This window comes from Cherax quadricarinatus, chromosome 1 (assembly GCF_038502225.1).
Source record: "Cherax quadricarinatus isolate ZL_2023a chromosome 1, ASM3850222v1, whole genome shotgun sequence".
Taxonomy (NCBI): Eukaryota; Metazoa; Arthropoda; class Malacostraca; order Decapoda; family Parastacidae; genus Cherax; species Cherax quadricarinatus.
The window spans coordinates 48,198,025-48,218,511 of record NC_091292.1 but is presented as its reverse complement, the minus strand read 5'-3'; the positions used below and the strand labels follow the sequence as shown (position 1 = coordinate 48,218,511).

General features: G+C 42.0%; 1 protein-coding gene across 1 annotated transcript in view; it reads right to left on the bottom strand.

The window, feature by feature from the left end:
* The window catches only part of LOC128687922 (pregnancy zone protein), a 245,182-nt gene that overhangs the window by 197,675 nt on the left and 27,020 nt on the right, over positions 1 to 20,487 (bottom strand). The window contains exon 3 of the mRNA XM_070085814.1: positions 11,027 to 11,242. Within this exon, the coding sequence (XP_069941915.1) occupies positions 11,027 to 11,242 (216 nt within the window). The remainder of the gene's footprint in view (positions 1 to 11,026; positions 11,243 to 20,487) is intronic.

The window sequence follows — 20,487 nt, the reverse complement described above, 5'->3', positions numbered from 1 at the left end:
AATACCGTCGTATGTGTTCTTGGAGAACTTCAGAACACAAATTCTCCTAACATACGCTGGTCATCACAGAACGTTTAGGTTGTGTGATGTTTACGATCACATGGGGGCTGAATGTGGGAGGCGGAGAGTGGACCAGGGAATGTCATGAGGTGATGGCTTGCTCCTGGGGTCTGTGGTCATGATCAGGACCGTCAGGATGGACGTAGGTGTGGTCGGTTGTGGAGTGAGGAAGTGGAGGAGCAGCAGAGTGTGGTGGAGACCGAGGTATCTGTTGAACAGTTGGGTGTGTCTGACATGGGCATCGCTCAAGCAGCAGAGGAAGCAACAAGTGAGGTGGAAATTGATGCGGTGCTGGAGACGGTTTTGAGGGAAATTTTTCCTAAATCGGGGGAGACCTTGCTTGACAACCAGATGGATGGCCAGGTGACAGGGCATGTGGAAGGGGAGCACAGGGATGGAGGAAGGCATGGAGTATTGGAAATGCCTAGTATTGAAGGGGGGGGCAACAGGTGGTAGAGGTGGAGGTGCACTGTGAGGAGGGTCAGGAGACAAGTATGGAGGAGGAGGTAGTGTCAAGGAATAGGGTAGCGGTCATGTCCGACTCAGATGATGTCCTAACACCGGCACAATGACCTGGAAAAAAGACGGGGGTTGAGGGGGTGTGCAGAGGTAAGGAGAAGAAGTACCAATAAGTGGTTAGGGGTGCAGGGGGAGGGGGTGGAAATGCCAAGGACAGTGTGTCAGAGGCTATGGGACAGTTGAAAAATGAAGTGGGGAGGCGTGGGTGGAAACTGTAAGCAGGCCTAAGGTGTATGACAATGTTAATAGTTTAGGTGCAATGTTAATAGTTTAGGTGCAGAGTGAATGGTTGAGAGGTATGCTGTATCATTAAAGGGTGGATGTGGCTTTTGTACAAGAGCATAATTTGAAGGTTGGAAATGTGCTGGAAGTGAATGGATATGGGGCTTTTGTGATGTTGTCGGTATGCCTAAAAGGGGGCGTACATGTTTTAATTCGTGAGGCAAGTCCTTTTGTTTTGCAAAGGTACCAGGGTGGGTGAGGGTAGAATTATGAGGTGGGTGGGTGGTGGTTGAATGAACGCATGTCTTTTGTCAGGGTCTACGCACCTGCAGAGAGCAATGTAAGGATTAAATCGTCATTCGTAAGGGAGGAGCTTGTGTACTTCTTGAGATCGCTACCCTTGGTCGCAATGATTGGGGGAGAGTGGAACTGTGTAATTAGGAGGATTGACGTGATGCCAAAGGCGGCGGGACTTTTCTTGAACGTGTTGAGTGACTTTTGTAAAGATATAGGGTTTGAGGGGTGCATTTTGGGATGGGACAGGTGAATTGGAATATACTTACGTATGGGGGATTATGCAGCAAGGTGGGATAGGATATATATGATGCAAGGGGTATGAGTGAAGTCTTTTCGAACCATTTATTTATTTATTAATTTGAACATGATACAGAGAAATACAAAAGAATACAGTTAAATGCAGCATGCCAAAGCCACTTGAATGCACAGCATTACAGGCAGGCTTAAAATTAACTTAAGATTAACTAAGCAATGAAGTATTCAGTGGTAAAACATTATTGTAAACAGATAACAATTAAGCACAAATGAGTAATACAAAAACGTGTCGTATGGTTGCTTGCATTGCTGTACAATCAGCATTTGTTTATTTATTTATTTATTTAATTTGAACATGATACAGAGAAGTACAATTGACGTGATATATTCAGATCATAGAGCGGTGGTGGTGGGGGTGGCATGGAATTCATTGGCAAAAAGATTTGGGAGCTACTGGAAATTAAATACATGCATCCTTGAGGACAAGGATGTGAAGGAGGGTTTGCCTCATTGTGGAAGGAGCTTAGTACGGAGGCAAAGGGGGTGGAAAATGTCGTATGTTGGTGAGATAGTGTGGCTAAAGAGCTGATTTGTTGGTTTTATGTGGGCGAGGGGAAAGGTATAAATCAATTACAGCACGGGCTACCAATTATTTGGAAAGTAGGTTGGGTGTTATCAAGAGCAAGGAGTGGTGGACGGAGGGGCTTTCCAGACAGAGGCAATGGAAGAACTGAAGGTGAGATTACAGGTGGTGCAGGAGGAGCGTTTTTCGCGTGTTGAGGGTGCAGGCAGGTGTGGAGGAAGTCCTTTAGGGTGGCAAGCCTTCAGCATGTGTGCTGAGGGGACAACAGCAGAGGAGAATGGTGACCACGATATTGGGATTGGTAGTTCACTCGAGGGTGAGGGGTTTCAGGGAGAGGCAGGTGTTGAAAATGATGGAGGGCATGAGTATGCTTGCTAATAAGTGGTACAGGCAGTATTGTGGAAGCAGAGAGGTGGGAAGGGTGGATCTCGAAGGTGTGTGTGGAGTTGTGCCAGTAACATTGGGGAGGAAGGATAGGTAAGTGCTGGGTGGAACCTATGAAGAGGCAGAGATATGGAGGGGGGCTTGTAGACATGAGCAGGGACAAAGCACCAGGTACTGATGATTTACCATGTGAATTTTACATGCAAAATTGGGATCTGTTGAGGGGTTTTTTGGTGAGGTTGTTTAATCAGATGAAAGACGGAGGCGAGTTGGGGGAGATGCAAAGTACAACAGTTGTGGTGCTTGTGTCTAAGGGGAAGGTGCAGAGTACCCTGTGGGATTATAGGGCGATATCTCTGTGTGTGGACTACAAATTATTCGTAAAGGTTTTAGGGAACAGGTTAAAATGTGTTCTGGGAAGGGTAGTGTCAGAAGGTCAATCTGGTTTACCGGGAAGATCGATAGTGCTGGGGCATGGGATACTTAAGGGGTTTGTTGAGGGTTGGGAAGAGATGCAAGTAGTGGGGGATTTGCAGGGAGCTGACAATCATGTGGAACAGATTTTAAGAAGGATCCTTCCCTAAGAAGGTTTTGGGGATAAGATTGTGGTGGGGGTCGAAATGTTGTATAAGGGGGTGAAGGCGAGAATTCAGCTTAATGAACGTGTGGAGGTCATGGTGAACATGAATCAGGTTTTGCGGTTGGGGTGCCTGCTATCGCAACTGTTATTTGCTTGTGTGCAAGATCCATTCTATAGGTTGGTAGAGGAAAGGGTGTGTGGGGGGGGGGAAGATCGAGGGAAGGTTTGACCAGGCATAAAGTGGTAAGGTATGTTGATGACACGACACTTCTGGTACAGGAGGAACCTTGGCTGAGTGAGCTGGGGGAGGTGGTCCGTATGTTTGGAGGGGCGACAGGTATGAGGGTAAATGCTGAGAAAACAACGATCATGGGGCTGGGAGTGTGGAGTAATAGAGTCGCATGGGATTTTGGAGTGGTGAGGAGGCAGGAACGTCAGTTGTTAATATGTGGCATTTTGTATGAGAGGACCATAAGGGGTGGGGAGTGAGGGGTAAGGAGGGGTAGTTTAAGTTTGTTGGACCTGCTGAGGTGGGGGAAATGTGTTTTTATCAGGTGGGAGTTGAAAAGGCTGTGGGGGTAGAGTGAGAGGACACATGCAGAGGTTGAATGACACATTGAAAGGGATGTATGGGGGTGGGGAATGGAGGGAACGTGAGAGAGTGTTGAGGGGACTAGTGTGGGTGCGTGAGCCAGAGAAATTGAAGGTGGTTGATTTATATCGAACGTTGGTAGCTAAGGAGGTGGCCCCAGTAGAGGGGCTGTTCCCGATGTATGCATAGGAGACAATATGGAGTCGCTTCAGTAAACTAAGGCTACGGCCCAGGGCGAGGGAGGTCATGTTCAAGATTTTGCATAGGATTCTGCTGTCAGGATCGATTCTCAGAAATAGATGAGTATCAGAGGAGGGTTGGTGTGGGTTGTGGGGGACTGGAAACAGCATACCATGTGGTGTATTTTTGTGAATTTTTGGGTGGCTTGAGGGAATGGATGGGGAAAGTGGTTGGGAGGATAGGAGGAACCGGGGTGTCGGTGCTGCATGCACTTAGTCTTGACATGGGGGGTGGGGGAGAATGTGGACAGGGGAGTAGCATATATAATGGTGGATTTCGTGTATATATATAGTGGGGTATGCATGGGAAAAGTAATTGGGAGGTGAGAAAACGGGTTTTAGCGGCGACTTTTTGTAGCACGATGCGTAGGAATTGGGAGGTGTATGGGAGGTGTATGGGAGGTGTATGGGAGGAGATGGGAAGGAGCTTTCACTGTTGGGGAGTTGCTTGGGTTGTGAGGAGGTCAAGGAGGGGGGTGTGGGTTTAGATGTAGTGAAGAGCTTTAAGGGGGGAAACAAATGGGCTTGCCAAATGAAGAGGGGAGATGGGTGGTGAATTGTGTGTTTTTGAGTGTGTGGGAGTGAGATGTGTTTGTGAAAATGGGTGCGTGAAATGGGATGAGTGGGTGAAGTTTAATAGGAGTGCTAGGGAATTGAGGCTTGTGTGTGGGTTTTTACCATATTCTAGAGCTCCCAGTGCCTGCGCGCACTAAAGGACAGTTTATAAGTTCTTTGTGTGGGAGTGTTCAGGTGCATGTTCTGCGGTGAGGGACGAATGTATGTACGTTAGTAGTGAGCAGGTTGAGAATTTCCCATGCAATGTTTGGTTCACCATGTGGTGGGCAGAAACGTACGGTGTAGCGATGCCAGAGAAAAGTTTTAGGTAGGTTGGTATTATTAATTTCGTAAATTTATGTCACGGTCTCTGATGGGTAGCGGAGGCACGTGTGCCTTCTGAAATAATAATAAGGTGTTTCAGATATGGAAGTACGCCTTTTGTAACTATGTATAATATTCGACGTGTTCAGATAATGCTGAATGGGACAGCAACAACGGTACGTTTTGATTCCCAATGTATATAAAATCATGAATGTTTTCATTAGAGCTTAGGGTTTTGTTGACAATACGTATATTGGAAAAGTTCAATGTATCTTATGGCTTTAGGCATGTTAAACGGAGGGGGGATGGCCTGGCGGTGGATATAGCCGGGAGGGGGGAGGGTGACAGAGTATACACTTGTTTTTCATGTTGTGTATGACAAACTTATGTATCATGTATAGTGAGGGATTGGTATTATCTATGTTGGGCCGATGCATGTGATTTTCAGGCTGTGATGGGATCAGCATACTGGTGGTAGGATTATAGGAAGTGATTTGTAAGGGTATGGACAATGTATAGAGAGGTAGGAAGAGCTGGTATAGGTCACCATTCACATTTTGTCAGGTTTTGCGTTTTGCCATATGCATGTATCTTGTATATAAAGTTTTTAAATAAAATATAAAAAAGCCATACATTTGCAACCTCTGCCACATTGTCCCCCTATCCACCCTATCATATGCCTTTTCTAAATCCATAAATGCCACAAATACCTCCTTACCTTTATCTAAATACTGTTCACCTAAATGTTTCACTGTAAACACTTGGTCTATACACTCTCTACCTTCACTAAAGCCTCCTTGTTCACCTGCAGTCCTGCTCTTCGTCTTAATCTTAATTCTTTCAATTATACCTCTACCTTACACTTTACCAGGTATACTCAACAGACTTATTCCCCTATAATTTTTACACTCTCTTTTGTCCCCTTTGCCTTTATAGAAAGGAATTATGAATTCTTATTGACACTCCCTAGATACCTTACCCTCTTTCATATATTTATTAAATAAAAACACTAACCACTCCAAAACTATATCCCCACCTGTGTGAGGGAACAGTTCAACAGATAGGAGTAGCGAGCGAATATATGGTGACGATAGTTTGTTTGGCAGTCTGCTTGTTAAGGTAGCGTTAGTGTCTAGCTCCCTCTATCCCCCCTCATTTTTCCCCACACTGAAAGGTGACGTGTGGGACTCCGACCAAATGGATAATCACTTGATTAGCAGCTCCAAACACTGTTGTATTTCCCTCTGCTCCTGCCTTAATTTATATATTGTTTAAAAGGAGCTTTACTTTTATTTAATTTTGCGATTTAGTTCATCCTGCCCCAACTTTCACGTTGAAATCATTTATTTAAACCCTCACCATTTCTTTTAAATACCATACACTTATGGAGAGTGGTTTATCAAGGGGTGGGTAACTTTTGTCTCTTTCTAGCTTTGACTGCCATCTAGGGTCATTTGGCTACTGCAGAATATTTCTGACGGAGTTGGACCAAACTCGGCTACGAGACGTCACCCACGATCTACTTACCTTATTGTAGCTAAACCCAGGTAGCTACCCCTCATTTCTTCAGTGGTGACAGACCTGCATTTGCATCATCTTGACGGATCATTCAAGGGTCGACATAGTGTGGCTAAATTGTCGTTAGATTGTCATGTACCAGCTGTGACCCCTCCCCCACCCCCATTATCTTCAACAACGGTAGAGTTTCTGAAACGCGCTGCGTCAACATCGACATGATCTTCTACAGTTACATCTGTACAAATTAGCATTTGATTCAGTTATTTTTAATTTTCATTTTTCTTTCAAATAGGATTAACTCTCAAGTTTAATTTTTTTACATTTTTTTCCTCATAAATTCTTACAATAGTGTTTATTTGTTTGTTAGTGTTATTTTTCCTATTAGGTATCGTAACGAGGAGCCAGCCTTGTTAATACAAAATTTTATAAGATCTTACAGGGCTGAGTAAGCCTTCACAACCTGCTTTTAACATTGGGATTTTTCTCATCAATCCCAGCTGCTTTACCCCTTGCATTCTACGCACTTCCCCCACATTCATAACTGGTTCTTCCTCAATCCTACAAGATGTTATTCTTCCTTGCCCTATACACGAAGTCACAGCTTCCCTATCTTCATCAACATTAAATAACAAGTCCTCAAATTATTCCCTCCATCTTCACGATACTTCTAACTCTCCGTTTATTAACTCCTCTCCTATTTATAACATTCCTTTCGTTCTCTGTGCTTTCTCTCAACTTATTAATCATCACTTCTACTTTGCAAAAACCTCTCTCTCTCTCATATATATATATATATATATATATATATATATATATATATATATATATATATATATATAAAATATATAGTGTGTGTGCAATAACATCACAGTAAACAGATGATATAAAAATATGCAAAACAACCACTTTGAAAGAATAATGAAATTCCAAGTACTTTTGCAACTTCTCATATAAGAACATAAAAGAGGAACACTGCAGGAGACCTTTTGGCCCATACTAGGCAGGTCCTTTACAATCCTTCCCACTAACAAAATATTTGCTCAACTCCGTTTTCAATGCTACCCAAGAAATAATTTTGATGATTCTATTTACTCATTATGCAAGTCCTATTTAAATCCAACCCTTCTCACTCGTGTATTTATCCAACCTAAATTTGAAACTATCCAAGGTTTTAACCTCAATAACCCTACTCGGCACACTGCTCCACTTATCAAGTACCCTATTTCCAAACCAATACTTTCTTATATCCTTTCGAAATCTAAACTTATATAATTTGATTCTCTCTTGTGAAGATATCCTCAAGGTCTTATTTATATCCACTTTGTTAATATCCATCTTGCACTTATACACTTCGACCATGTCTTCCCTCATTCTTCGTCTTACAGGTGAATGTAGTTTAAGAGTCTTCAATCGTTCTTCGTACAGAAGATTTCTAATGTTATGTATTAATTCAGTCGTTCTACAATGAATGTTTTCTATTGAATTCTGTAATATGGAGACCAGAACTGAGCTGCGTAATCTAGGTGAGGCCTAACTAATGTATAAAGCTGTATTATGACATCTGGACTTCTGTTGCTCACACTTCTTGATATAAATCCCAATAATCTATTTGTCTTATTAAATACGCTTAGGCATTGTCTAGGCTTAAGGTTGCTGCTTACCATAACCCCCAAGTCCTTTTCGGAGTCTTTATGGCTAAGTTCTACGCTATTTAACTGATAAGTACTAGGGTTATGGACACTTCCAAGCTTCAGAACCTTGCATTTATCTACACTGAACTGCATCTGCCGCTTTTATGAGCAAGAATTGAGTTTGTCTAAATCCTCCTGAAGTTCCGTGACATAAGATTTAAGATAAGATAAGATTTCGTTCGGATTTTTAACCCCGGAGGGTTAGCCACCCAGGATAACCCAAGAAAGTCAGTGCGTCATCGAGGACTGTCTAACTTATTTCCATTGGGGTCCTTAATCTTGTCCCCCAGGATGCGACCCACACCAGTCGACTAACACCCAGGTACCTATTTGCTGCTAGGTGAACAGGACAATAGGTGTAAGGAAACGTGTCGGAATTTCCACCCGCCGGGAATCGAACCCGGGCCCTCCGTGTGTGAAGCGGGAGCTTTAGCCACCAGACCACCGGGCCACCAGCTACATCTACATTTGAATCAATTATCCTACCTGTCTTTGTGTCGTAGGCGAATTTGCTCATATCACTAAGGTCATATCATAAAGGTAATTGATATATATTATAAACAACAGGCCTAAGACTGATCCTTGTGGAATGCCACTTGTTACAGATCCCCACTCTGATTTAACCCCCATTGGAGCATACTCTCTGCTTCCTATTAGAACCATGACTCAATCCATGACAGCACTTTTTGCCCCAGTGCCATGAGCTGCCACTTTCTTTAACAGTCTCTGGTGCAGTACTCTATCGAAAGCCTTACTAAAATCTAAATAAACAATATCGAATTCTTTATTATGATCAACGACCTCAGAAACTTTACTGAAGAAGGTTAATAAATTAGTAAGGTAGGAAAGGCCCTTCATGAATCCATGCTGAGTATCATTAATCAAGCTATGCTTATCCAGATGGCCTTTTATAATATCAACTATAATTGACTAGTAATTTTCCTTCAATTTAGGTCAGGCTTATTGGGCAGTAATTTGAAGGTAACGACTTGTCCCCTGCTTTAAAAATAGAAATTGCATTAGCCATCTTCCACATATCAGACACTACACCTGTTTGAAGAGAAATATTAAAAATATTTGTCAGTGGTTCACAACGTTCCATTTTGCACTCTTTAAAAACCCATGGAAAAAGTTCATCGGGACCCGGGGATTTATTTTGCTTCAGTAGGTCTATCTGTTCGGTAATCATTTCACTAGTGACTATGAACTATATAACAATTCATCAAAGGAAGGCATATAAATGGTCAAGACTACAGCTCACCATCACATCCCACAACAAAGCAACACCTCACACATGCGTGACAACACCCGACTCTGTGAAACACACATAATACTCTACCAAAGAATTAAAATTTATTACTTGTTTAATGTATCATTAAATTCACCCCAAATTTTATTATAAATGAATCCAATTTATATAATCCTAAGGAAATATTAATATTTTCAAAACTCCTTTTTATAAAACATGATTCAATTATATTCCTGTCGACCGGGCCGCGGGGGCGTTGATCCCCGGAATAACCTCCCGAAATAACCTCCAGGTAACTTTTTCAACCTTTTGAAATATCAATTGGATGGTTAAAATCTCTCGCATGAATAAATAGAGCATTAGAATCTTTTCCAGTTCTAATGGTATATTTATGATGTTTTAATCTTAGTTCAAGACTTTTATTAGTTTGACTGTAATAAACTTCATCGCAAATTTTACAAGGAATTCTTTGTCAAGTTATTTTTTTACTGTATCAAGATTTTTAAATACAACTATGATATTAAAAATCTTAAGAGGAGATGGCATATCAGCCAAGTTTTCATGGTGAGAACCAACATATTTTTATTTGAATTAGGTTGGTTGTCCCTTTTATGAATTGGTAAAAGTATTTTTAGCAATTTTACAAGATTTATCAATTACGTTTCTTGGGTATTTCAGATCACTAGCTATTTCATAAATTTTTGATATTTCTTCATTTATGAACTCTGGACAACAAATACGTAACACTCTCAAAAACACTGATGAGAAAACCAACAGTTTAACTCTATCTTGATGTGAAAAAATAGTGTATATAGGAACAGTTATTTGTACGTTTTCTGTAAACTTTAAATTTAAAGTCATTGTTACCCTTAATAATTAAAACATCTAGAAAAGGCAATGAGTTATTTGCTTCGAACTCAACAATAACGTTTATAGAATGGGCTAAGCTATTTAATTTAACAAGGAAATGGTTTATATCTACATTCTTAGGCATAATACAAAAAAATATCAACATATCTGAACCACTTAGCTCTATGTATAGGTTAATAAGAACAGGTGAAAGAGGATTTCCCATTGCCATACCAAACTTCTGAGTATAAAACTTATCATTAAATACAAATTTTGCATCAACAATGCAAAGTTTAAAATGTTTAATGATAGTAGGAACTGGCAATGGTAAATCGTGATTAATAAGTTCTTCAGATAAGAAACTTAATCATCAACTGGAACTTTCGTAAACAAGGAAGTAACATTATGTTAAAATCATTTAAGTCAGTCAAGGAGCTTAATTTATCAACTAAATCTAAGTTGTTTTTAACATCAAAGTTATAAATTTTCCCAACAATAGGGCTCAATATGTCGACAAGCCATTTAGATAATTTATATGAAACTGTTCCAATTGATGATTTATTAAGTTTCTCATCTAAAGAACTTATTAATCACGATTTACTTTTGCAGATCATTTTCAAACCTTGATTAATATATCCTATTTAAAAAATGTTTTATTTTTTATAATTACTGGGCCTTGCAGAATGCTGTTTCATGCTTTTGCTTGCTAATTGTCTTGTATGATGTCGTTCTGAATACATCTAGATGTATTCTTAGCCTTTAGTAAACCTGCTTATATGAGACAGTCCATTGACGGCAGTCTCCTGTGTGTGAGATAAACAGTGACTTAAGGTCGCTAAAATGAGATTCGCTGTGAACTTCATAGTTCATATAATAATTAAGGTTTGCCTCAACTGCTACATTCATAATGTTGCGAGATTCTCATTTTGGGAGAAAAAAAAAGTTTCCGTGAAAAGTTGTTACTAATATTATTTGTCTTCCTGTTAATGTTGATTTATTACTGTGATTGATTACAATTTTCAAGTACACATTCCTTGATTATTTTCCTGTTTATACCGTTTACCAATCTCACTTTTTTCAACACTGAATATATCCAAGATTTCACTAACCTTGAGGGTGTAGGGAAGGTTTGGCTTCATGTACTCGTCTGCGTAGATAGTTTTGAAAGAGACAGCATTGCGAGTGATGGAAACTGAAGCCTCACGTTTCATCTCTACATCAGTTCCCTCCTCTGTGACGATGACGGAAGCCTTGAGACTATACACGTTACAGTCGATCACCTTCATCTCCTGCGCAGTAAATTTCACTTCTCGACACCCAGAGAACTGTGGGGGGATACATAACTGAAATCACAATCCCTTACAGCTGTAAACAAAGACCTACAGGGGAATACTTAATAGCACACTCACACCTGCCCTCAGTATGAGACAAAAGGGAAAATTTCAGAACACAATCTCTCACAGCTACACCCAGATCTTGATTACCTGGGTTGTAATAAGGGAAACCTGTCCAGGAGCTGGAGCTGGACTTAGAGCAGGAGCTGAGCTTAGAGTAGAAACTGGAGCAGGAGCTAATCTTTACCATTTAGATAGCTTGCTATCTGGCATTGCGTCAGCTTTGCCAAAGCTTCCGATTTTGCATGTCAACTTTACATTCGCTTCGCTATTGTCAGCCTTGCTATTGTGTGTGTATTGTGCGGTAGCCTTTTCTATTACGTGTCAGCCTTGCTATTGTGTGTGTATTCTGCAGTTAGCTTTACTATTGCGTGTCAGCCTTTTATTGTGTGTGTATTCTGCACTCGGCTTTGCTACTGTCAGCCTTGCTATCCTGCGTAAAGATTCTGCAGTCGTACTGTGCATAGCTGGTTGAGCGTGTATTGCAAACAGCGTGTTACGTTGAGGTTAATGCCACCTATACAAGTCAGGCGATTGGTGCCTGAATTCACTCTACTAAACCAACCCAAGTTTTCTCTACAGCGTTGTTGACGAATTGCTCACTCTATTAGTACTGAATATCAAAACACTCTTACTGCGGTGCAGCTCCGTGTTATTATTCGTACAAAGCTGAAAGCAGAAGCAGATATGATGCACTAGATTGACGTATCCCTAGCCATAAGAGCTATTAATCACAGATGTCGGCTTAGGTTCCGGCAGAATAATGGGAGACACACAACACCTAGGCAAATCCAGCAGTCTCGTGAAGCAGCAGGTGTGTCGAGTTTGTTTAAAGATGAGTCCGCTTCATTGGCGCTTGAGTTAGCCACACTCAGTCTTGAACAAACTAGAGAGCAGCGAGCATTTACTAGGGAGGAGTTCGATTGAGAGAAGGAGAGGAATCAATTCAAACAGAATTTAGATGACTTCAGTTTGCGAAGGGCAGTACCGCTTGTTCCTCGTTTTGTTGAAGCGGAACCTGAACAATTTTTCGAGGCTTTTGAAAACCAGGCTCGAGCTTTACGGTGGCTTGAGGTACACTGGGCAGCATTGGTGCGTACAGCGTTAATTGGTAAGTCACAGGAGTTTACCTCTGTGTTAGATGATGACCAGTTTGGCAACTATCGAGTGATGAAAATCACTGTCTTTAGGGCTTATCAATGCATTCCTGCCAAGTACAGGAAGGAATTCAAAATAAGCAAACGGCAGCTGGGTCAGTCTTAAGTTGACTTTATAAGACAACAGACCAAAGCCTTTACCAACTGGTACAAGGCGAGTGGTGTCTCTAACTTTGGGGATCTTGTCCAGCTAATCTTGGTGGATAACCTGCTGGAGTCCGTTGGACCAGAGGTTCAAATCTTTCTGCAAGATTATTCGTTTGCTACTGCAGTGGAAGCATCCAGGTCGGCTGATGCTTTCGAAACTAACCACTCTCACTTCAACAGCCTGGCATGTGCAGAGATCGTCAAAGAAGTGTTCCAGACTGGAGGACAAAGTGCCAGGACGAAGATGAACGGTGACGTCAACCAGCTAAGTCACCTGGTGAGCCACGCTACTCAACCCATGATCAACATGATGAGCGACAAACCACTAAACATGGTGAAGACATGAGTACCCAGATTGGCGCCAGCCATTGTCCAACAAGACCTCAACCAGTAGGCAGAATTACTAATACTGAAATGGATCAAAAGTAGTAGAGAATGGGATGGCCCCTTATTATAGTACCTGTCAAACTCCCTTCAGGAGGATTCAAAGAAAACGGAAGTATGAATATTTAGAGATACTGGGGCATGTTGTTCTCTGATACGAGAGGGAGTACTTAACCTCTCGGAACAATCATCTTTACAATCATCCGTCCATTTAGAAGCTCTTGAAGGAGCAGCATTTTGTCCCTCTACATAAAATATATGTGCACAGTAAATATCACACTTGATATTTGACAGGTAGGTGTTTCTGATGGATTTCCTATGAAAGATGCTGTGTTATTACTGGGTAATAACATTTAATTCTACTAAATGTACAGAACCTATAATGACTAATTCTTCTCCGATGTTGGCCATAACTCGGGCATAATCCCGAGAGGTATCTGATGAGAATGCTAACCCATCCTTGGACGACTCTGATCTTGAAATAGCCAATTTGTTTTACGAGGAAAACTGGCCAGGGCCTCGTAAATTTAGTGAACAGACCCAGATCAAGCCTTCCTATTCCAGGGCTGCAGGATTACAGATGTGTCTGTTTCCATACCCGAGGGACTGTCCTATTGGGAGGAACAGCGAAAGACCATTCATTGAATTTTGCTTTTCAGGCAGCAATGGGTAAATCCTCCTCAGATCACCCTGTCAAATATAAATTTAAAAACGTCTTCTTAATCTGCACTGAGACTGGTAAGAAGGTGGAGGAAAAGCAAAAGACAGACAGGTTAGTAGTTCCAGAAATGTTTAGACCACAAAAATTAAATATAGCTCATAACTCTTCGTTAGGAGGCCACTTAGGAATTACTAAAACCATGTATAGAATGAACATTAAAATGGTATAAAATACCGACAGGTTGTTAGGTAAGACACATATGCAACAGTTAGGTATCTTTATTGTGAAACGTTTCGCCTACACAGTAGGCTTCTTCAGTCAAGTACAGAAAAGTTGATAGAAGCAGAAGATACTTGAAGACGATGTAATCAGTCCATCACCCTTAAAGTTTTGAGGTGGTCAGTCCCTCAGTCGGGAGAAGAGCATTGTTCCATAGTATGAAACAATATGGAGAAGAAGTGACAGGATGGAGATTTTTATAGCGCCAAGAGGTGAGACGTAGGCCACTAGGAGAGGTAAGAACTCAGATGTTGAGAAGGCAGGTCCCTCTCAAATCTAGCCTCTCTCACTGGTGGAAGTTGTCGAAGTTGATTGCAGGTCTGTACCGAGATACCCTTGTGTTGCAGTGTCTGACAGATTGAACATTAAAATGGTATAAAATACCGACAGGTTGTTAGGTAAGACACATATGCAACAGTTAGGTATCTTTATTGTGAAACGTTTCGCCTACACAGTAGGCTTCTTCAGTCAAGTACAGAAAAGTTGATAGAAGCAGAAGATACTTGAAGACGATGTAATCAGTCCATCACCCTTAAAGTTTTGAGGTGGTCAGTCCCTCAGTCTGGAGAAGAGCATTGTTCCATAGTATGAAACAATATGGAGAAGAAGTGACAGGATGGAGATTTTTATAGCGCCAAGAGGTGAGACGTAGGCCACTAGGAGAGGTAAGAACTCAGATGTTGAGAAGGCAGGTCCCTCTCAAATCTAGCCTCTCTCACTGGTGGAAGTTGTCGAAGTTGATTGCAGGTCTGTACCAAGATACCCTTGTGTTGCAGTGTCTGACAGATTGAACATTAAAATGGTATAAAATACCGACAGGTTGTTAGGTAAGACACATATGCAACAGTTAGGTATCTTTATTGTGAAACGTTTCGCCTACACAGTAGGCTTCTTCAGTCAAGTACAGAAAAGTTGATAGAAGCAGAAGATACTTGAAGACGATGTAATCAGTCCATCACCCTTAAAGTTTTGAGGTGGTCAGTCCCTCAGTCTGGAGAAGAGCATTGTTCCATAGTATGAAACAATATGGAGAAGAAGTGACAGGATGGAGATTTTTATAGCGCCAAGAGGTGAGACGTAGGCCACTAGGAGAGGTAAGAACTCAGATGTTGAGAAGGCAGGTCCCTCTCAAATCTAACTTCGACAACTTCCACCAGTGAGAGAGGCTAGATTTGAGAGGGACCTGCCTTCTCAACATCTGAGTTCTTACCTCTCCTAGTGGCCTACGTCTCGCCTCTTGGCGCTATAAAAATCTCCATCCTGTCACTTCTTCTCCATATTGTTTCATACTATGGAACAATGCTCTTCTCCAGACTGAGGGACTGACCACCTCAAAACTTTAAGGGTGATGGACTGATTACATCGTCTTCAAGTATCTTCTGCTTCTATCAACTTTTCTGTACTTGACTGAAGAAGCCTACTGTGTAGGCGAAACGTTTCACAATAAAGATACCTAACTGTTTCATATGTGTCTTACCTAACAACCTGTCGGTATTTTATACCATTTTAATGTTCAATCTGTCAGACACTGCAACACAAGGGTATCTTGGTACAGACCTGCAATCAACTTCGACAACTTCCACCAGTGAGAGAGGCTAGATTTGAGAGGGACCTGCCTTCTCAACATCTGAGTTCTTACCTCTCCTAGTGGCCTACGTCTCACCTCTTGGCGCTATAAAAATCTCCATCCTGTCACTTCTTCTCCATATTGTTTCATACTATGGAACAATGCTCTTCTCCAGACTGAGGGACTGACCACCTCAAAACTTTAAGGGTGATGGACTGATTACATCGTCTTCAAGTATCTTCTGCTTCTATCAACTTTTCTGTACTTGACTGAAGAAGCCTACTGTGTAGGCGAAACGTTTCACAATAAAGATACCTAACTGTTGCATATGTGTCTTACCTAACAACCTGTCGGTATTTTATACCATTTTAATGTTCAATCTGTCAGACACTGCAACACAAGGGTATCTTGGTACAGACCTGCAATCAACTTCGACAACTTCCACCAGTGAGAGAGGCTAGATTTGAGAGGGACCTGCCTTCTCAACATCTGAGTTCTTACCTCTCCTAGTGGCCTACGTCTCACCTCTTGGCGCTATAAAAATCTCCATCCTGTCACTTCTTCTCCATATTGTTTCATACTATGGAACAATGCTCTTCTCCAGACTGAGGGACTGACCACCTCAAAACTCTAAGGGTGATGGACTGATTACATCGTCTTCAAGTATCTTCTGCTTCTATCAACTTTTCTGTACTTGACTGAAGAAGCCTACTGTGTAGGCGAAACGTTTCACAATAAAGATACCTAACTGTTGCATATGTGTCTTACCTAACAACATGTATAGAATATTAAAAGAATTCTTTTGGCCAAAGTTAAGGCAGGATGTGAAGAATCGTATCTGCTGTTGCAGAGAATGTCAGCAAGTAGGGAAACCTGAACATCCCATTAAACCTGCATCTCTCCATCCCATACCCGCAGATGGAGAACCTTTTGCAGAGTTAATCATAGATTGTCTAGGTCCACTACCTAAGTCCAAGTCTGGGAATCAGTACTTATTTACTATTATGGAAAGAGTAACTAGATATCCAGAGGCAGTCCCCATGCACAGGGGCTCTGGTGGCCTGGTGGTTAACGCTCTCGCTTCACACGGTGAGGGCCTGGGTTCGATTCCCAGCCAGAGTAGAAACATTGGACGTGTTTCTTTCCACCTGTTGTCTATGTTCCCCATCAGTAAAATGGGTACCTGGGTGTTAGTCGACTGGTGTGGGTCGCATCCTGGGACACTGACCTAAGGAGGCCTGGTCACAGACCGGGCCGCGGGGGCGTTGACCCCCGGAACTCTCTCCAGGTAAACTCCAGGTATGCACAGTATAAATACCAAAGCCATTCTTAAGCCCTTAACATGGTTGATTTCTTGCTTCGGCATTCATCAATCTATTCAAGATGATCAAGGTACTAATGTAACTGCGAAAGATTTTAGGGAAACATTAACTAGGCTGGGAATAATTCACAACTTATCCATTGCCTATCATCCTCAGTCCCAAGGCGCCTTGGAGAGATTCCATCAAACATTAAAAACCATGATGAGAACTTTTTACATACATTTTCCTACAGACTGGGATGAATCTCTACCTCTGTTGCTGTTTGCAATGAGAGAAACTGTGCAGGAGTCCACAGTGTACATTCCGTCTGAGTTTAACTTTTGGCACAATGTACACGGTCCTCTTCGGGTGCTCAAGGAAGGATGGATGGGAAAGGACGCCTGCTTACACTCTACAACCCTTCTTCAAGGTTGCAGGTAGCACGTCAGTTTATCTGGAGATTTATCTGGAGAGAGTTCCGGGGGTCAACGCCCCCGCGGCCCGGTCTGTGACCAGGCCTCCTTAGGTCAGTGTCCCAGGATGCGACCCACACCAGTCGACTAACACCCAGGTACCCATTTTACTGATGGGGAACATAGACAACAGGTGGAAAGAAACACGTCCAATGTTTCTACTCTGGCTGGGAATCGAACCCAGGCCCTCACCGTGTGAAGCGAGAGCGTTAACCACCAGGCCACCAGAGCTAAAGCTAACTTAAAAGTATCTCAAAATACGATGAAACAGAGGTATGACAGAAATTAAAAATTTTGCTCCTTCGAACTAGGAGACAAGGTATTGGTACAGGAACCTATACCTGGCCACACCTTAAAAGCTAAATTTACGAGACCTATGCAAATTGTAAGTAAATTACCTGATGTAAATTATGTGGTGTCTCCCCTTGACGACCTCAAAAAGTAATACATACCACATTAATCAAATTAAAGAATTTAATATTTCAGATAAAGTCCCAGTAGAGAGACTGTCCTCTGCCTCTGTAGATGACGAGTGAACATCAAAATGGTATAAAATACCGACAGGTTGTTAGATAAGACACATATGCAACAGTTAGGTATCTTTATTTCGAAACGTTTCGCCTACACAGTAGGCTTCTTCAGTCGAGTACAGAAAAGTTAACAGCAGCAGAAGAGACTTGAAGACGATGTAATCAGTCCATCACCCTTGAACTTTTGAGGTGGTCAGTCTCTTCTGCTTCTATCAACTTTTCTGTACTCGACTGAAGAAGCCTACGGTGTAGGCGAAGCGTTTCGAAATAAAGATACCTAACTGTTGCATATGTGTCTTATCTAACAATCTGTAGATGACCCTGACTCTTTGCACTCTGTTTCTGAGAAAAATGTAAAGCTTCCCAATTAGGTCCTCCTCAAGGACCCTAACCCTTTAATGGTGGCGCTGTCTAAGAATCAAGTAACAAGTTTAACTGCTCTCCTGATATCTTTTCGGATGTTCCAAAAAATGTACACTAGGATATCATGATGTAAATGTTGGAAACTAAACCAATTAAACTCTCCCCTACAGACCTAATCCTGAAAAACAGAGACTACTTCAGCAGGAGGTAGAATTTCTGTTAGAGCATGGGTTAGTGGAGGAGTCGTCTAGTCCATGAGCTTCACCGTGCATGTTTGTTAAGAAAGACGATGGAGGGTTTCGAATGTGTACAGACTACCGTAAGGTGAATGAGGTTACAATTACAGACTTACCCTCTGCCACGTTTAGATGATGTAAACGACTTCGTGGGTAAGGCTACCTTTGTCTCTAGACTAGACCTCCTTGAAGGTTACTATCAGGTACCTTTAACAGATAAGGCGAAGGAAATCTCTGCCTTCGTAATTCCAACAGGTCATTATCAAAAATTCGCTGGCATCATTCCAGAAACTGATTCACCAGGCTATTAAAGGACTTAAAGGATTACCTAGTTATTATAGCTGTTGTGTCGGATACTTGGGACCAACACATGTTTAGGCTTAAAGCTCTCTTTGAGACTTTCCAGAGTTTCCACATAACTGTAAATTTATTCAAGTCATCCTTTGGCCAATCTTCTATTACTTTCTGGGGCCATAAAGTAGATAGTGGGAAAGTGGCCCCTAAATTTGCAAAAATTCTTGCCATTAAAAATCATCCAGTTCCTCATGATAGGAAGTCCCTCCAACGTTTCCTAGGTATGGTAGGATTTTATAGAAGATTCTGTAAGAATTTTGCAGATGTTGTAGCCTCTCTAACCAATCACAAATCCCCCCCTTTAACTGGACCCAAGAATGTCAAAATGCTTTTAAGAAAGCAACAAGAATTCTTTGTACTGCACCCATTCTTCTGTCTCCAGATTTCTCAAAACCTTTTACATTACAGGTTGATGCCTGTGAGTCAGGGGTGGGGGCAGTACTTCTACAATCTGGGGACGATGTGTTGCAGTTGTCTCGCTCTAAGTTTAGAGTTTGGCTTCATGTCGAGAAAAGCTGAGCTCTACCTAATGAGTTGGATGCTTAAGATGAAAGGTGGTCCCATTACTGTAACATGCCATGGCGGCACTCTACCCATGGAGGTGGAAGTCTAGTCCTGAGCCCTTTTGGGGTGGGGGTGTGGCAGGCAAAAAGTGCGTCACCTTTATTTGGCGCATGTACACATCCTCATATAAGGCTACCTCCCCAACCAGCGAACCAGGTACTAAGGGTTTGACGATTCAGTGGACCCCATTATCAGATCAGTACTGAGGTTCAGCCAGTCATAATGTGGGTCTGGCAATTGTGAAGGTGATGTGGTAGCACTCACATTCTCACCCTTGTCAGATTCATTCTGCTGGTTGTAGCATGGTGGTCTCTCTGTCTTTTGGCTTCTATTGTTGCCTTGGCTTACCGTACATAGTGTATATAGTGTACATATATCTGTTTATATTTGGTGAAGGAAAATACAATTCAAAGATTTCAGCTGTTTATTTTTGCTCGAAGTTCTCTTTACATCCAGGATAACAGGCTTTGATTACCTGGGTCGTAATTCAGTCACAATTCATAAACACGCTACTCTCAATTCTTGCAGTGGTACAGTGGTTCTACCGGGTACCATTATGCAGAGTGATTTTCTGTCTTGCGGCGATGATATTTTAGAGCAATTAGCCCTTCAGGACCTTCCTATTCTCAAAGTGGATACATACGTCCTGCGCACTCACGGGCAGAGGAACTTTTCCAGTAACATAGCTTGCTTAACCTTCGACTGCCATAAATTCCCGTCCTCCGTTTATATTTCAGGCCATTGCCAAGAGGTCCCTAAAGTAGTTCCTACTCCCCAACATTGTCTTAATTATTGGCGTTTTGGAAACCCTGCTAAATATTGCATATCTACAGCAGAGTGCCCGGTCTGAAGTGCTGCATACCATGCAGATACATCTTGCAGTCTTTCCCCTCTTGTCTCAATTGCAATGAATCTCACCCCTCTTTTTCACGCCGTTGTCAAGTCTATCGTAATGAACCAGAAATCCGTTGTCTTAAAGAGAGTGAAGGTCTTACTTATGCTATGACTGTCTCTCAGCTCCATCTTCAGGGAAATCTTCCTCATGTTCCTTATTCTCAGGTAGCTCAAAGACCTCCAACTTTGACGGTCCTCCTGCCTACCAGCTCCTCTACTACCATGTCTTCCGGGGTCACCCCCCATTTCTAATTCTTTTGTAGTTT